The sequence below is a fragment of the Pongo abelii genome, chromosome 15 (genome assembly GCF_028885655.2).
Source record: "Pongo abelii isolate AG06213 chromosome 15, NHGRI_mPonAbe1-v2.0_pri, whole genome shotgun sequence".
In the NCBI taxonomy this organism is placed as follows: Eukaryota; Metazoa; Chordata; class Mammalia; order Primates; family Hominidae; genus Pongo; species Pongo abelii.
In genome coordinates this window covers 95,583,641-95,600,755 of record NC_072000.2, presented here as the reverse complement: position 1 = coordinate 95,600,755, position 17,115 = coordinate 95,583,641, and the positions used below count along the sequence as shown (strand labels likewise).

Sequence of the window (17,115 nt, the reverse complement as noted above, 5' to 3'; positions counted from 1 at the left end):
TTATAAATAACCTAGTCCGTGGTATTCTGTTTTAGCCATAGAAAATGGGTTAAGACAGATGGCATTAATCCTGAGGTTATAATGGTGCCCAGTACTCCTCTGGGGAAATGGGATTTCAATCCCATTTGCTTTAATTCAACAACTTTCAGAAGAATACTGCTAAATTACACGTTAGATATTAGTGCTGGCATATACCAGAGAGGTCATAATATTCAGTTCCCTCTCCATGAAGTCTCCCCTCTGCATTCCCCAAAAATGACAGTCCAGTCTGTCTACAAACACCACCAATGACAACTCACCACTACCCAAGATGAGTAATTTCAGGGTTGGGCAGAAAACTTCATGCAAAGTCCAACGAGAGGCTGCTTTCTGGCAAGTCTTTCCCAAAGTGATGGCAGTGATTCAGGATCCTCCCATCACCAGAGTCCATCATCTTGGGGTCTCCCTTTTCACCCACACAGGTAAGGGGATGCAGAAAAAAGAGAATCTCACAGGGGTTTTTGGCCAAGTGTGGAAATGGCAAATATCCCTGCTACTTACATTCCATTGGTCAGATCCCAGTCATGTGGCCTCAACCTAACTGCAAGGGAGGCTGGGAAAGGTAGTTTTCCTATGGATGCAGGAAAAAGAGGCAGAATTGGTGAGCATCTGGCCAGTCTCTGACAGGCAGCTCTTCAAGCCACCTCAACTTAACAGGTTTTTTGTTTTGTTTTGAGACAGAGCCTTGCTCTGTCACCCAGGCTGGAGTGCAGTGGCACAGTCTTGGCTCATTGCAACCTCTGCTTCTCAAGTTCAACCAATTCTCCTGCCTCAGCCTCCCAAGTAGCTGGGATTACAGGTGTGTGCCACCACAGCCAGCTAATTTTTGTATTTTTAGTAGAGAAGAGGGTTTCGCCATGTTGGCCAGGCTGGTCTCAAACTCCTGGCCTCAAGTGATCCACCTGCCTTGGCCTCCCCAGGATTAAAGGCATAAGCCACCACATCCAGCCCTAAACTTAAGAGGTTTTAAGCACCCACCCCTCTGTACCTTCATCTAAACAAAATCCACTTCTTCAAATGTGACGCCTGGAATGTGAAGTGAGACCAAGTCTGTCTGACCTGCCCCATGGAGAACAGGCCCATTTTCCTCTCTGCTTCTTTACTTCTGGTGAGAAATCTTATTGCTGACACACATTGAGTTTATGTGAATTGCTGGTAAGCCACATCCTCTCCACCTTGCCTAGAGGCAGTGGTTTTTTGAATCTAAGAGTTAGACCTCATTGTGCAGCCAGTGCAAGCCACATGGAGTGGGCAGGATGTAGCAGAATGCAGTGGGCTGGACCAAGTTGGGGCTGGTGGTCAGCAAAACCTGTGCAATGAGGCGCAAGGAACAACCTCAGAGGAATGCCTTTCCCTGCTGAGTGATGGAGGGGCCAGAGGACCTCCAGGGGACTAAGGAGCCCTGACCTGCTTAGCTGGCTCACTTGTCTTTGATCCACCTCCTGCAGGGTCTGTGTGGCTCATTCTTCCCTCAAGGTGCCAAGGTCTCCAGCCTGCCCTTGTTATCCATGGAGCATCCTATGCACTGTTCACCGGGATTACCTCCCCTCAATGTTCTTGGAAATGCCCAGCGATGCTCCTATGTCCCACAAATCCATTCTGGTCGGCACCAGGCCCATATCTCGCCTTAAATCACCCCATCACTCCCTGCATGTCATCCCCTATCCCCCTGTAACCAGCTTCTCCAGGCTGCAGCCACACTCACCATGGCCACCCCACGGATACAGGTGCTTCCTCAAAGCACAGTCAAGGCTAGGACAAAAGAGCAAAGCTGAGCAAAACTTTACGAAAGGTCTGAGCAGAAATCCTACAGTGGAATGGACAAGCATCAAAACTGGATCCTGGAATGCAGAGTTCCTGTGGTCCTTGGGCTGGGCCCTGCTAAGGGGTCTTCTCCCTTACATCAGAGCCCCTGATGTGGGACCACAGGCCTGCCTCTCCCTGTAGCGGGGTCAGGGGTTTGGATGTGTCACTGAGTCTAGGACCCTTATTCTCAGCTTTCTCTGGGCTCAACCTGGTGTCAGCCTCTTTCCCAAACAACTGAAATCCTCTCCCCATGAATTTCTGCCCACAGTGAAGACAACCCATTACATGGTTATGCCTCGGACTCCTCCATGCCAGAAGAGAATCCTGCTGTTACTACTGCAAAACCAAAGGCCCATTTGTGTCTTCCCCCAAAACATGAGTCAGAAGCGTGCTGGCAGCTTTACCATAGTGAGGGCTTCTCTCTTCTAGCCATCAAGATTGCAGAAACATTGGGGTACACTCTCAATCAGAGGCCCTCACTACATGGAACTCTGCAGTCCCAAATCAGGGACAAAAATCCTAATTGGAGGACATGTGGCCAGGGAGGCTGCAGAGCTGAGATGGCTTCACTGAGCCGTGAGATGCTGCAGATCCCCATTTGGCTGAGTTCTCAGGATGTCGGAGGTGTCAGCCCTGCTGCCGCACCAGCACTGAGCACAGCCCCTGCCGGTGGGAACTCCCCTAGAATGACAAAGGGAGACCTGGAGAGCCCCAGCCCCAGCAACTTCCGCCCAGGGCTGCATCATGCCCCTGCATAGGGAGAAATGAAGTCAGTCCCAGAACCACTGTGCTACATCCTCACGCTTAACTGCTGTGTGTACAATGTGGGGTTCATTTCTACGCTCTGTGTTCTATTCTCACAACTGTTGCTCCTTAAAGAATGAAACTAGACCTGTTTAAGGAAATGAATGAAAATTAAGCAGGTTCAACAAACATTTGGGGCCACGGCTGCGAAGCTGGATTCCCCTGATCCCAGTGAGTCAGCCATCACTCAGCAGTGCAACCAGCACAGGATATTGTAAGAGTGTAATGGGACACAGTCAGTGACTCAGTTTCTAATGTTCAGCACTGTGCAGTGGGAGCTTGTGAAAGAGATAAGGGCAAGTGATTGGAGTTGTTCAGGAGGACTCTGAGCCGCCTGAGCACTGGACGGGCCTGACCCACCCACAGGGTGAGGCTGCCCTCCTATGCAAGAGGTTAAAGGGTCCGGGCTCAGGGGGTGCAGGGGAGCAGACACAGAGGAGGTGGAATAGTGTTAGGGGTGAGGTGAGGGGCAGCAATGGTGATAAATGTTAGGCTCTTCAAAGGACCTTTTGCCTTAGTAAACAAAATGCTGTTCTTTTGCCTTAGTAAACAAAATGCTGTTCTTTTGCCTTAGTAAACAAAATGCTGTTCTTTTGCCTTAGTAAACAAAATGCTGTTTGGAAAAAAAAGCATTTCAAAGGTATAAATATTTTGGTGGTGGTAGGAGTAAATCTTCTGTAAAACCCAAGAACTTTGTAAATATATATTCCACATTTGTACATTTTACCATTTTCTTTTTTTCCTTTTTTGAGACAAGGTCTTGCTCTGTCACCCACGCTGGAGTGCAGTGGTGTGATCACAGCTCACTGCAGCCTCGAACTCCCGGGCTCCAGTGATCCTCCCACCTTAGCCCCATGAGTAGCAGCTGGGACTACTGGCGCATACCACCATGCCTGGCAAATTTTAAAAACTTTTTTTGTAGAGATGGGATTTCACTATGTTGTCCAAGCTGGTCTCAAACCTCTGGGCTCAAGGGATCCTCCCGCTTTGGCCTCCCAAGTGTTGAGATCACAGGTGTGAGCCACCATGCACGGCTGCTTGACTATGCCCTAATTATAATAGTACCCCCTCATCCTCACGGAATATGTTCCAAGATCCCCAGTGGATAGTACTGAACTCGACTGCTGTCAGTTGGAACATGTTTCTGGCCACGTCTTCCACCCACACATATAATGTCTTTTCCATCTTAACTAATCACTTACCACACATTGTGGCCAGAATTTTTGCAGCTTGAGGTTTGACAACAAAACTAGCACATATTTCTTTTTCCTTCTCAATTCTTTTTTTTCTTTTTTGTTTTGAGACAGAGACTCGCTCTGTCACCCAGGCTGGAGTGCAGTGGTGCAATCTCGGCTTACTGCAACCTCCATCTCCCAGTTTCAAGCGATTCTCCCACCTCAGTCTCCTGAGTAGCTGGATTATAGACGCCCACCACCATGCCCAGCTAATTTTTTCTATTTTTGGTAGAGACGGGGTTTTGCCATGTTGTCCAGGCCAGTCTTAAACTCCTGAGCTCAAGTGATCTGCCCACCTCGGCCTCCCGAAGTGCTGGGATTACAGGCGTGAGCCACCGCTCCCAGCCCTTTTTTTTTTTAGACAGTCTCGCTCTGTCACCCAGGCTGGAGTGCAGTAGCACGATCTTGGCTTAGTGCAACCTCCACTTCCAGGTTTCAAGCGATTCTCTCGCCTCAGTGTCCCGAGTAGCTGGGATTATAGACGCCCACCACCACATCCGGCTAATTTTTTCTATTTTTGGTAGAGATGGGGTTTTACCATGTTGCCCAGGCCAGTCTTAAAACTCCTGAGCTCAAGTGATCTGCCCTCCTCGGCCTCCCAAAGTGCTGGGAATACTTATAGGCATGAGCCACCATGCCCAGACTCCTTCTCAATTTCATGGATAGAAAATTCATTCTTACCATAGATCTTAGTAGCCTCAATATATGAACTTGTTCTTTATTAAGTCAAGAACTTTCACCTTTTTGGGTAAATATATATACAGTATGCTTACCTAGTCCTCCATGCCCATGCAGCAATATGGAGAGAAAGGGAATTCCTAACTTCCGAGGGAACACCTATCAAACATCAGGAAGCCATTAGGAGATTATTATTGGCTGTACAGAAACCTAAAGAGGTGGCAGTCTTACACTGCCGGGGTCACCAGAAAGGAAAGGAAAGGGAAATAGAAAGGAACCACCAAGTGGATATTGAAGCCAAAAGAGCCACAAGGCAAGACCCTCCATTAGAAATGCTTATAGAAGGACCCCTAGTATAGGGTAATCCCCTCAGGGAAACCAAGCCCCAGTACTCAGAAGAAGAAATGGAATGGGGAACCTCACGAGGACATAGTTTCCTCCCATCAGGATGGCTAGCCACCGAAGAAGGAAAAATACTTATGCCTGCAGCTAACCAATGGAAATTACTTAAAACCTTTCACTATATCTTTCTCTTAGGCATTAATAGCACCCATCAGATGGCCAAATTATTATTTACTAGACCAGGCCTTTTCAAAACTACCAAGCAGATAGTCAAGGCCTGTGAAGTGTGCCAAAGAAATAATCCCCTGCACTGCAGGCCACACATTTCAATCCCTTTATCTTTAACCTCCTTGTTAAGTTTGTCGCTTCCAGAATCCAAGCTGTAAAACTACAAATGGTTCTTCAAATGGAGCCCCAGATGCAGTCCATGACTAAGATCTACCATGGACCCCTGGACCGGCCTGTTAGCCCATGCTCCTTTGTTGATGACATTGAAGGCACCCCTCCCGAGGAAATCTCAACTGCACAACCCCTACTGTGCCCCAATTCAGCAGGAAGCAGTTAGAGTGGTCGTCAGCCAACCTCCCCAACAGCACTTGGGTTTTCCTGCTGAGAGGGGGGACTGAGAGACAGGACTAGCTGGATTTCCTAGGCTGACTAAGAATCCCTAAGCCTAGCTGGGAAGGTGACCATGTCCACCTTTAAACACGGGGCTTGCAACTTAGCTCACACCCGACCAATCAGAGAGCTCACTAAAATGCTAATTAGGCAAAAACAGGAGGTAAAGAAACAGCTAATCATCTATCGACTGAGAGCACAGCGGGAGGGACAATGATTGGGATATAAACCCAGGCATTTGAGCCAGCAATGGCTACCCTCTTTGGGTCCCCCTCCTTTGTATGGAAGCTCTGTTTTCACTCTATTTCACTCTATTAAATCTTGCAAATGCAAAAACAAACAACAACAAAAAAAACCTTTCACCTTTTCACTTAAAGGAAGCCCTTTATGGCCTCTCTTTGGCATATCCAAATTGCCAGCATCCCTGCTCCTGCACTTTAAGGACATTACTAAGTCAAATAAGAGGGACTTAAATATAAGCACTGCAATACCATGACAGTCGATCTGATCACCTGCTGAGTGACTAGCAGACGGGTGGTGTAGACAGCACAGGTACCCTGGACAAAGGGAGGATTCACGTCCTAGGTAGGATGGAGCAGGATGGTGTGAGATTTCATCATGATATTCCGAAGAGTACACAATTTAAAACTTAGGAGTTGTTTATTTCCGAAATTTTTCACTTAGTATTTTCGGTCTGCAGTTGGCCATGAGTAACTGAGACCATGAGTAACATAAACCACGGATGAGGAAGGATGATTGGAGTCTGGAGTATCCTACATGGCCTGGGAATGTTTGTTCTCATGCTCTGCCTGGCAGTTAATTGCTAACAAGTGTCTCCATAAGTAACTGTCGAGAAGATTCTCACAGGAGACCGTGGGTGGCCTGAAGAAGCCAGCGTGAAGGAGGGTTGAAATCAATGCCTTTAGAGTCTTAGGAATAAAAGTTAAAAAGCCCCAGAGAAATGTTGTCCTTTGTCCACGGCACCTGCACTAACCCCTCCCAGAAAGTGGGCATACAGTTTCCCAGGCCAGGTGAGTGTTCGTTGCTCACCAAAGACCAGTGTTTACTAGCAGGATTGTCTCCACAAACAGCTGCATTCTTCCCGGATGCAGACCTGCCCATTGGTAGGGACTCTGCTCACACGGAACATGGATGGTTACACCTGTGCCATGGTGACGTCCACCAGCTTCTGAATCATCTCGGCATGGGTGTTGTGGAAGGGCAATCCATCTACCTCCATGCCCACGATGCCCGAGACGCCACTCCGGACTTTGTGCTGCACCAAGATGCCCAGCATTTTTTCTTCCTGGAAAAAAAAAAGGGGCAGAAATAGAAGGAGTGGAGGGGGAGGAAAAAGAAATTTATTTTATACACATTTATAAGTGAGAAGGATCCTTTGCCTTGACATACTTGCTTTTTAAAAAAGTAAAATTTTGGTTTAAAATACTAATACCATTGGAAAAGTCATGAAAAATAACTGTCCTCCATCACAGCTCATTGGTCCCCAAATCTACTCCCCAGACACAATCACGGGAATAGTTTGGGCTGCTTCTTTTGGTAGTTACTGTTATGTAACTAAATAATATGCTTTAATGGAAACATAGTTTCTTAGTTTGATTGTCCGTTTTTAGAGATGGAGTCTTGCTATGTTGCCCAGACTGGTATCAAACTCCTGGCCTCAAGTGATTCTTCTGTCTCAACCTCCTGACTAGCTGGGACTATAGGTGCACATCACTGTGCCCGGCCAGCCTGCATTTCCTTAACAAACACTGAAGATTCACTCCTCCTGCAGGTGCAGTGCAGGCTACTTCCTGCCAATCAGTTCCTCCCAGCCGTGGATTGATTATCTGCCAATAGTCTTTGTGCCAAAGGCCCCATTTCTCCTGAGACCTCTGTTAGCCTAATGTGGGGCATGTGCCAAATCCTGCTGCTGTTGCCTTCTAGAAATGACCAGGGTGACTGTGGGAGTGGGAGCATCTAGGTGTAGCAGAGCCACAGAGAATACAAGCCCCAATCCTGAAGCTGCAGCCCAGGGCCTAGCAGGCAGAGTGGTTTGGGGATCAGACAGATCTGACTTGAGACTTTCCTGGCAGGAATTTTAACTGTTCTGTGCCTCAGTGTGCTTATCTGTAAAATGGGGAGGGTGATGATAAAAGTACTCATCACGCCTCCTTTAGAGGGTTGTTCTGAGGATTAAGTACAAGCAAAGCACTTAGCAGGGTCCTTGGCACACAACAGGTGTTCACAAAATGAGGTTGATTTTATTGGCAGGGCTAGGTCTTCTGGCCTTTAGCCTAGAGCTTTCTCCCTTTGCTCTCCTGCTGGTTAAAAAAAAAAAAAAAAAAAAAAGTGGTTTGATCCTCCTCCATCCCCCTTCCTTCCAAAAATAAAATCCCAAAGAACCACTTGCCTAAGCCACTAATGTGTCTGTCCCTAGTGAACAGCTCAGGTTCCCCTAAGGACAGTGAGTCTTAAGTGAAGGCATAAAGCAACTCAAACACATCCTTCCCTCTTCTTCTTCTTCCTCCTCCTCCTCTTCCTTCTCCCTGTCTTCTTCCTCCTCCACAAAGGCAGGAGGTGAGAGGAGGGGACCTAAGGAATCTAGAATAGGACATTAGGGCAGCTATAAGAAGGCTTTCTCCCTGCTCAGGCATTTGCTTATTCATCCCACCATTGATCAAAGGTTTACTGAACACCTGCTGTGTATGTGTCAGGCCCTGAACCAGGGATACAGTGGTGAATGTGATATGGTTCCTGCCCCCACGGGGTTCACAGTCTAGATGAGTAATCAGGTAGTCATAGTACAGGATGTCATAGCACAGAGCAGGGGCACCCAACCCAGCTTACTGGCATGGCTCAGGGAACATTTACTGGAGGAGGGGTGTTATGGACTCAATATGTACTCTCAAATTTTGTATGTTGAACCTAATCCTCAATTGTTGGAATTTGAAAGTGGGGTCTTTGGGAGGTAATAAGATTGAGATGAGGTCATGAGAGTGAGGCCTCATGATGTGATAACTGCTCTTATAAAAAAAAGAGAAACCAGAGCTCTCGCTCTCTCTACCATATGCGGACTCAGCAAGAAGGCGGCCATCTGTAAGCCAGGAAGAGAGTCCCCACCAGTGAATCAAAACTACTGGCACCTTGATGTTGGACTTCCCAACCTCTAGAACTGTGATAACTAAATTTCTGTTGTTCAAGCCACCTAGTCTATAGTGTTTTTTTTGTTTGTTTTTGTTTTTAAATAGCAGCTTGAGCTACAACAAGGGGCAACTAGGATCAGAGGTGATGAAAGAATAAAAATGAGCCAGCTGAGAGCCCTGGAGGGTCACTCACTGATAACTTTTTCTAAATAATAGAGAAAGCATTGGCAAATGTCAACTGCAAACTGTCTCTTCACAGCTGGCCTGAGAACCTGCATTTCTGTTCTGCCCTGGGGGCCAAGAAGGATGTTCCTCTGCAGGAGGGAGGCCCTAAATCATTTTCACTTTCACATGTGTCCTTTGTCCAACAGCTCCTTCTCAGGAGCTACGCACCCAGAATGGCATTTCCCGCCCTTTGTTTGGGCTTCTTCCTCTCGCTTCTCTTCTCCACTGGTCATATCCTCTCTTTATGGGGGAATGTTTCTGGGACTCCTGGGGCCATTTCCTCATAGCACACTGTTTCCCTCACCATTCTCATCCTTCTGGGCCCCAGGAAGGGCTGTGGGGTCCTCAGGGTGCATGCAATCAGCCAACAGGTTTGGAGCTGACTGGCACCCAGCCTCCAAGAGACACAGGGACCAGCTGGACCAACAGCTACTCCCTGCAAATTTCCAAGAATCACGGAATGACCATGCCATCTTCTAAGAGGCAGAGGTGGTAACAGTGGCAGAGAATTACCAGGGAGCAGCTGGAGGGCAGGGCGCCTGAAGGCCACTGCACCAGTCCAGGCTGAGACAACAGGGCAGGAGAGGAGGAATGGAGGACCCAAGTGAGGTAGAGTAGACAGGGCTTGGATGGGGACAGAGGCCCCAGGATGGCTGAGTGTGTGGATGCTGAGTGTGTAGAGGCTGAGTGTATGGGTGCTTGCTATTAAGTCACACTGGGAGCATGGTAGGCGGATATTTATGGGAGGTCATGATGCCGCTCAAAGTAGGGTGCCTTCTGGGAAGTTAGAACTGTTTTGTGTCTTAATCTTGGTGGTGGTTGCAAGGGTGTATACTTATGTAAAAATTCATCCAACTGTACACTTAAGGTGTACATACTTTATTGTATGTTAATTATACTTTAACAAAAATAAGTTATAAAGAATAGTAGGGTGAATGAAAGTGCTGAAAGAGAATGGGAGCCCAGAATGAGGCCCAAGGCTGTTCCTGCCTCTCTGCATCACCCATCCACCAAAGCATTCATCCTTCCATCTGCTCACCCATCTATCCATCCATCCATGCATGCATCCATCTATTATCCATCCATCCCTCCATCCCTCCATCCCTCCATCCACCCACCTACCCAACCATCTATCCATCCATCATCCATCCATCCATGCATCCATCCATCTATTATCCATGCATCCCTCCATCCACCCATACATCCACCATCCATCCATCCATGTATCCATCCATCTATTATCCATTCATCCATCCATCCATCCATCCATCCATCCATGCATCCATCATCTCTCCATCCAACATTTCCTGAGTGCCTTCCCTGGGCCAGGCTCTGAAGTAGGGACAAATAAGTCATCATTTGTTCCTCCAAGAGCTCTCACTCTTTGGCCCCTCACTCCCTACCTACCACTGGGCATGTAAATAATAGGGTCCTCTTCTGTTTCCCCAACGCACATGGTTGCTATGCTCTGTGCTGATGGAATATTGCACATCCATGCTCACCATGGGTGCTCAGTACCTGCCCTGGAGCAGAGATGGAGCAGAGAGGGGTTGGGAGGCTGGCCAGAGCCCTCAGGCAGCTCCCTCCAGCCTCCACTTCAAGGCAGTGATGCAAAACAGGCCCAGCTGCTGTGTTCCTCTTCCCCAAGTACTGGGTTGAGGTGGGGGAAGTCCAGGAAACCTTTCCTGGTGTTTGTTTATACCACAAGCCCCACGTCTCCTTAGCCTCTTTCCTGCCCAGGCATCAGCTTCCTGGCATTGGCTCGCCCCTCCCAGGGAGTGCCTCTTCTTTGTGATCTCTTGTAAAGGGCTGGCATGAAATGGGCCGGGATGTGAGGGAAGGCACTCCCTTGGCCCTGGGCTCTGGCACAGGCAATGACGAGGCAGGCGGGAACGTGGTGCTGAGGCTTCCCGTGGAGCAAGATGGGGCTGGTATAATCATGGTCTTATCTTGCAATAGGCAGGGGAGAGCTGGCTGCCTGGACCGGGATGGGGAGTGTGGCAGCGGAAGAAATGGCTACATCTGCCTCCCGGCCACACAGGGAAAGACAGACAGTCCCACATGACACCACATGGCATCTGGAGGCCCCAGCTCTGTCTTGGCCTTCACCTCCTTCTGCGCTGGCTGTGGGAGCTCTCCTTGGCATAGGCCACCTGCTGCCATCATCAAGCCTGGCTCAGGGACACGCTGACACCTGCCCTAGCCTGACTGAAAGTAAAGAAAGGACCTTGTCATGATAAGAAGGATGATGATGATGATGATAATGATGGCTGGCATTTATTGGACACTTGCTATTAATCCATGCCAGACACTATGCCAGGTGCTTTACACAAAGGGACTCATTTCATCTTCCAATCACCCAAAAAGTAGATCTGTTATGACCCTACTCGAGGAAACTGAGGAATGCTGAGGTTGGAGACTGCTCAAGGCTGAAGTGGGTGGAGCCAGGACTTGAACAAGGCAGCCGGCCAGGGCCTGTGACCTTCCTAACCACCCACTTCACTCACCCAAGGCAGGCTGGACGTTTTTACAAAGGACTTGGTCCTAGGAAACAGAGAAGTCCACAAACTACAGAAGTACAGAGAAGAGAGTGGCCCTAACCCAGACCAGCATCCAGGCAGAGTCGGCCTGGCTGGCTACTGTCTGAGGCCTCCATCGGGCTGAGGGGAAGATGGCCCCATGAGGGGGCTTCCCGAGGCTTCATCCTTGGAGGCCTTCAGTCCCTCCCAGGGACCCACCCCCTGCCCAGAGCTCTGTCACCCTGCCAAACTGCAGCACCTTGGCCCCCAAGCTGAGAAAGACCAAGTTCTCCAGCTCCTTAGCTCCAAGCCCTCCTCATCAGACCTTGCAGGTACCCCTGTAAAGTGTCATCAATTGGCTCTTGGCCCTTGATGACGTCTGAGGAATGCTTACCCTCAAGTACAACCCAAGGGCCTCTCCCTCACTTGAAGGTGCCCCTGGGCCAAGGGCCAGAGTGGGCAGGGTGTGCCCGGGTGGTGGTGTCCACCTTACCTGGCCTCCTTGGCATAGTGCCCACTTCTACCACACTCACAGTGAGATCCTTAAGAACCCCTGTCCCCAAATGCAACTCACTGAGCAGAGCTGTGGGACATTTCTCTGCCCCAACCAATCAAGCTTTGCCACTAGCTCAGGCCACAGCTCTGCCCAGCATCTCTGGATGACTCAAGGACCCCCACATAGTGACCCGCAGAACTCTAGTGTGTCGATTCTAGCTATTTCCCCTGCACACTGCACGGTTTCATGTCCCTGTACCTTTGCTTATGTGGGTTCTGCTGCCTAGAAGGCCTTTTCCACCCTTCCTTACTTGGCTACTTATATCCTACTCACTCCTCAAGACAGCTCAGTGCCACCTCCTCCAGGCAGCCTTTGCTGAACTCGCTGAGCTAAGTACTGCTTTCTCTGCTCCCACAGAAGCATTTTTTAATTTTTTTTTTTTTTTTGAGACAGAGTCTCACTCTGTCACCCAGGCTGGAGTGCAGTGGCATGATCTCGGCTCACTGCAACCTCCACCTCCCGAGTTCAAGTGATTCTCATGTCTCAGCCTCTCGAATAGCTGGGACTACAGGCGCCCGCCACCACGCCTGGCTAATTTTTGTATTTTCAGTAGAGATGGCATTTCACCATATTGGCCAGGCTGGTCTCAAACTCCTGGCCTCAAGTGATCTGCCTGCCTCAGCCTCCCAAAGTTCTGGGAATACAGGTGAGAGCCACCACGCCTGGCCTCCCACCAAAGCTTACTGTGAACATTCCATCTTGGCTCCTGAAATTGTGTAGCTTCCCCAGTGGACCCTGAGTCCCCCACCCAGGCAGACTCCTCATTGTCCCCTAGAGCAAGCCTGGGCCTGGCCCAGGGGAGGGGCTCAACAAACATGGGTTTGTACTTTTGCTTTGAAAAAAATCCCCATTTTAGGCCAGGTGTGGTGGCTCACACCTATATTCCTAGCACTTTGGGAGGCTGAGGCAGGTGGATCACTTGAAGTCAGGAGTTCAAGACCAGCCTGGCCAACATGGTGAAACCCTGTCACCACCAAAAATACAAAAATTAGCCGGGTGTGGTGGTGTGCGCCTGTAATCCCAGCTACTTGGGAGGCTGAAGCAGGAGAATCGCTCAAACCTGGGAGGTGGAGGTTGCAGTGAGCCGAGATTGCGCCTCTGCACTCCAGCCTGGGCGACAGAGCGAGACTCCATCTCAAAAAACAAAACAAAACAAAAAAATCCCCATTTTATGTTCTTTATAAGGGTGGTACATTATTGATTTATGAAGGACTGGGTAGAAATGCAGAAGGAAAAGTTTCCATCTGTGTGTTGGGCTGTGTGGATTTGTTTGGCTGGGTTCGTTCTTTTGTGTCTACGTGAATCAGGAATCATGTGTGAAGCAGCCCTTGCGTGTTTTTTTCCAGTTCAGATCCAGGAAGTATAAAGAAAGCACAAAAGGCCCTCTGGGCCCCTCTAGGGCAGACCATTTCCCTCTGAAAATGGTCACCACAGCTGCCTGAGCTCTCCCTCCCCCATCTCCCTTCCCTGGCACTACCAGGAACTGGGACACTTGTGAGTGGTATTGGGAAAAGCCCAGAGAACGGAGTCACAGAGACCTAGACTCAGATCCCAGCGCTGCCTCTCAGCTGGGTGATCTCAGGCAAGCCACTGGCTTCTCAGAGCCCCAGCTCCCTCGTCTGTAAAACGGGAATGACACCACCAATCCAGGCAGGTGCTGGAGAGAAACACAGGCCAGGGGTAGGAAGGAGAAAGACACCGAGAAACAGAGAGGGAGAAACAGACAGAAGGAAAAAGGGAAGAGACAGGGTGCAAGACAACAGAAAAGAAAGATGGAAAAGAGGCCGGGCGTGGTGGCTCACGCCTGGAATCCCAGCCCTTTGGGAGGCTGAGGCAGGTGGATCATCTGAGGTCAGGAGTTCAAGACCAGCCTCGCCAACTTGGTGAAATCCTGTCTCTGCTAAAAATACAAAAAAAATTAGCTGGGCATGGTGGCAGGCACCTGTAATCCCAGCTACTCGAGAGGCTAAGGCAGGAGAGTTGCTCGAACTTGGGGGGTGGAGGTTGCAGCAAGCCAAGATCGTGCCACTGTACTCCAGCCTGGGTGACAAGTCTGGTCCACCAGCTTCTCCTCCAGGAGGGTCAGGTCCCATCTCCTTGAGGAGCCCCAGAGGAGGCGGGTAAGAGCCTGGAATTGGTGTTGGGGGCGGAGCTTGCTCTAAGAGGGCCATGGAAATTGAGGCCCAGGGAAGGAAGGGCCAGTCCCGCCGCCACCTCGCTGCTCAGGCTCGGGCGCTGGGCGCTGGGCGCTGGCCCCCTCTCTTTTGCATTTTCCCCATATGCATGTGTGAGTTCACATTAACTTAGACAGGCACACATTGATGCCCTTCCTCTGCACTGGGCTACAGAGCATACCTAGAACTGCAAACAACACTTCAGAGCATGGGCTCTGCAGTCGGAGGAGCTCAGACAAAAGCCACCTGCTGCTGCCTCTCAGGGAGAGTCCTCAGGAGAAAGTCACAGTGTTCTTGGGTCCAGCTAATATGATCTGTCCTTTCCCAGGGACTCTTTTTTTTTTTGAGACAGGGTCTCCTTCTGCCTTCAAGGCTGGAGTGCAGTGAAGTAAACATAGCTCACTGCAGCCTTGGATTCCTGGGCTCAAGCAATTCTCCCACTTCAGCCTCCCAGGTAGCTGGGACCACAGGTGCATGCCACCAGGCCCAGCTAATTTTTAAAATTTTTTTCTAGAGATGAGGTCTCACCATGTTGTCCAGGCTGGTCTCAAACTTCTGGGCTCAGGTGATCCTCCTGCCTTGGCCTCCCAAAGTGCTGAGATTATAGGCATGAGTCACCACACTCAGCTGGACCATGGATTCTTAATGGCCTCAGACTACTTGAAGAATCTGATGAAACCACAGAGTCTTGCCCAGAAAAATACATGTACGGGAACAATTGTGCAAACAGCTTCAGGGGCTCATGGACCTCCTCCTTGTGGGCCCTGGGGTCTGAAGCCCTCTTCTACTTTTGTCTCACCCCCTACCCCCTGCTCTCCACCTCAAGAGCTGTCTCCCACAAGCCATCACTAAGCCTGTCCTCATCTCCCAAGCCCCTGCTCCCCGCATTCCTCCCGCTGGGATTCCTCTCCTTCTACCCGGTTTATTCCTTGCAGCTTCCAGCCCACAGGATTCTCTTCCCACCTTCTCTGTCTCCTTTAGCACTTTCCTTAGTATGGCTGATGGACTTACTCTGGAGGTTTTAGTGGCCTCGCTGGGTGGTGAATTCCTTGGAGGGGGCTGACAGGACACCTGCCCACCACTAATAGTATGAAGTACCCACCATGGGTGAGGCATTCGGTTCCTCCAACAACAATGCTGACCACCCCCATTTTACAGATGAAGAAAATGAGGCTCAGAGAAGCTAAGCAACTCACCCAAAGTCAAACTAGAAGGAAAATGGTCACTTGGATCAGGCCTGCCACACGATTCAGAACCGCGAGTAGCTTAAAGGGCACCACCCGATCTAGGAGACCTTTGCTTCAAGGCTGGCTCTGCCTCTGGCTTTTGAGGGGCAGCAGGGTGCCAGCCCTCAGCTTACGGCTTGGGACCTCAGGCCTGCTGCTCATCCAGGGTAAAAGCTGCTTCCAGGTGAGTGGCTGGCTGGGGTTTGTTACCTTAATGACCGACGGGAGGGCCTGCGTCCAGGCCTGATCTCCAGGTGCCCTGGAGGGTCCGACTGCTTTCCTCAGGTACTGACTGTGGACAGCACATGAGTACAGGATGTAGAGCGCACAGGCCAGGGCATAGCCTCCCCAGTTAGAAACACCTAGAACAGCAAAACAAGATTCCATCATGGAGTTGGAAAAGTCATGTGTCTGTCAGCCTGCCTGTAGGAAGCAGAACTATCTGCAGGACTGGTCCACAGTCCCGTAGCACCAGTATCATCTGGGAACTTGCTAGAAGCAAAAATTCTTTGGCCCCAGCCCAGAACTACTGAACAAAAAGCTCAGCAGGAGAGGAGAGGAAAGGAACAAGCTGAATTTTCTTTATTTGTATTTATTTATTTATTATTATTATTTTTTGAGATGAAGTCTTGCTCTGTTGCCCAGGCTGGAGTGTAGTGGTGCGATCTCGGCTCACTGCAACCTCCACCTCCTGGGTTCAAGAGATTCTCCTGCCTCAGCCTCCTGAGAAACTGGGACTACAGGTGTGTGCCACCACGCCCAGCTAATTTTTATATTTTTAGAAGGGATGGGGTTTCACCATATTGGCCAGGTTGGTCTTGAACTCCTGATCTTGTGATCCACCCATCTTGGCCTCCCAAAGTTCTGGGATTACACGCGTGAGCCACCGCACCTGGCCTATTTTTATTTTTAATTTTTTTTAGTGATGGGGTCTCCCTCTGTCCCCCAGGCTAGCACGATCATAGCTCATTGGGGTGGAGCCTCAAACTCCCGGGCTCAAGTGATCCTCCTGCCTCAGCCTCCCAAGTAGGTGGGATTATAGGTGCACCCTGGCTAACTGAGTTTTGATAAATCCTTTATGTGAGTCTGATTCAAGCCAAAGTTTGAAAACCCTTGCTCTAAACTACTTAATCCACTGCTAATGACCATCAGAAAAAAAGGTTTAGGCAATAACTGTAGAAACCCATTCCAAAACACTCAACATGAAGAAACTCTCCCCTCTGGCTGAGCTGAATCCCCCGTGCCACGTGGAAGTCCACCCTCAGAGGGCAGGAAACAGCCCTGTCGCGCTGGATCACATGGCCTCTTCATGTGCTCAAAGATCACTCCCAAATCAGCCTCAGACTTCCTTTCCTTTTCCACCACAGGCCCAAAGGGCTTATTCCCCAGTTTTGGGACCATCTCCTTGGCTCTTCCCTGAAACCTGCTTGAGTTCTCCATGCAGTTGAAGAAGAATTGATGAAGGGCCTGCTAAGCTCTAAGTGCTAGAGCACCACGAAAGAGAGGTCAGTCCCGCCCAGGAGAGGAGGGACTGTGCACACGGCCAGCCACGGGCCACTGTGACTGAGATGTTCACACAGGATTATGGGAGCATGAAGAGGGGGCACTCATTCTGACTGGTTTAGGAAAGATTCACAGAAAAGGGGTCATTTATTATGGGCCTTGTGGGTTGAGTAAAATTTTGCCAGAAGAGGGGTGGAGGAATGGGAGCAATTCCAGTTAAAAAAAAAAAGAAAAACAACAAAAAAAT

The 17,115-nt window shown here is 49.6% G+C and overlaps 1 protein-coding gene across 21 annotated transcripts in view; it reads right to left on the bottom strand.

Annotated features, from left to right (window-relative positions):
• Positions 1–6,163: 6,163 nt before the first annotated feature.
• Positions 6,164–17,115, bottom strand: part of DGLUCY (D-glutamate cyclase) — a 163,805-nt gene continuing 152,853 nt past the window's right edge. For 20 of the 21 annotated variants that reach the window (XM_054529645.2, XM_054529646.2, XM_024231174.3 and 17 more), the window contains 2 exons: positions 15,576–15,727; positions 6,164–6,828 (listed from right to left, as the gene is read on the bottom strand). In XM_054529645.2, coding sequence (XP_054385620.2) covers positions 6,679–6,828; positions 15,576–15,727 — 302 coding nt within the window. In that variant the 3' untranslated portion in view covers positions 6,164–6,678. 21 annotated transcript variants of the gene reach the window in all.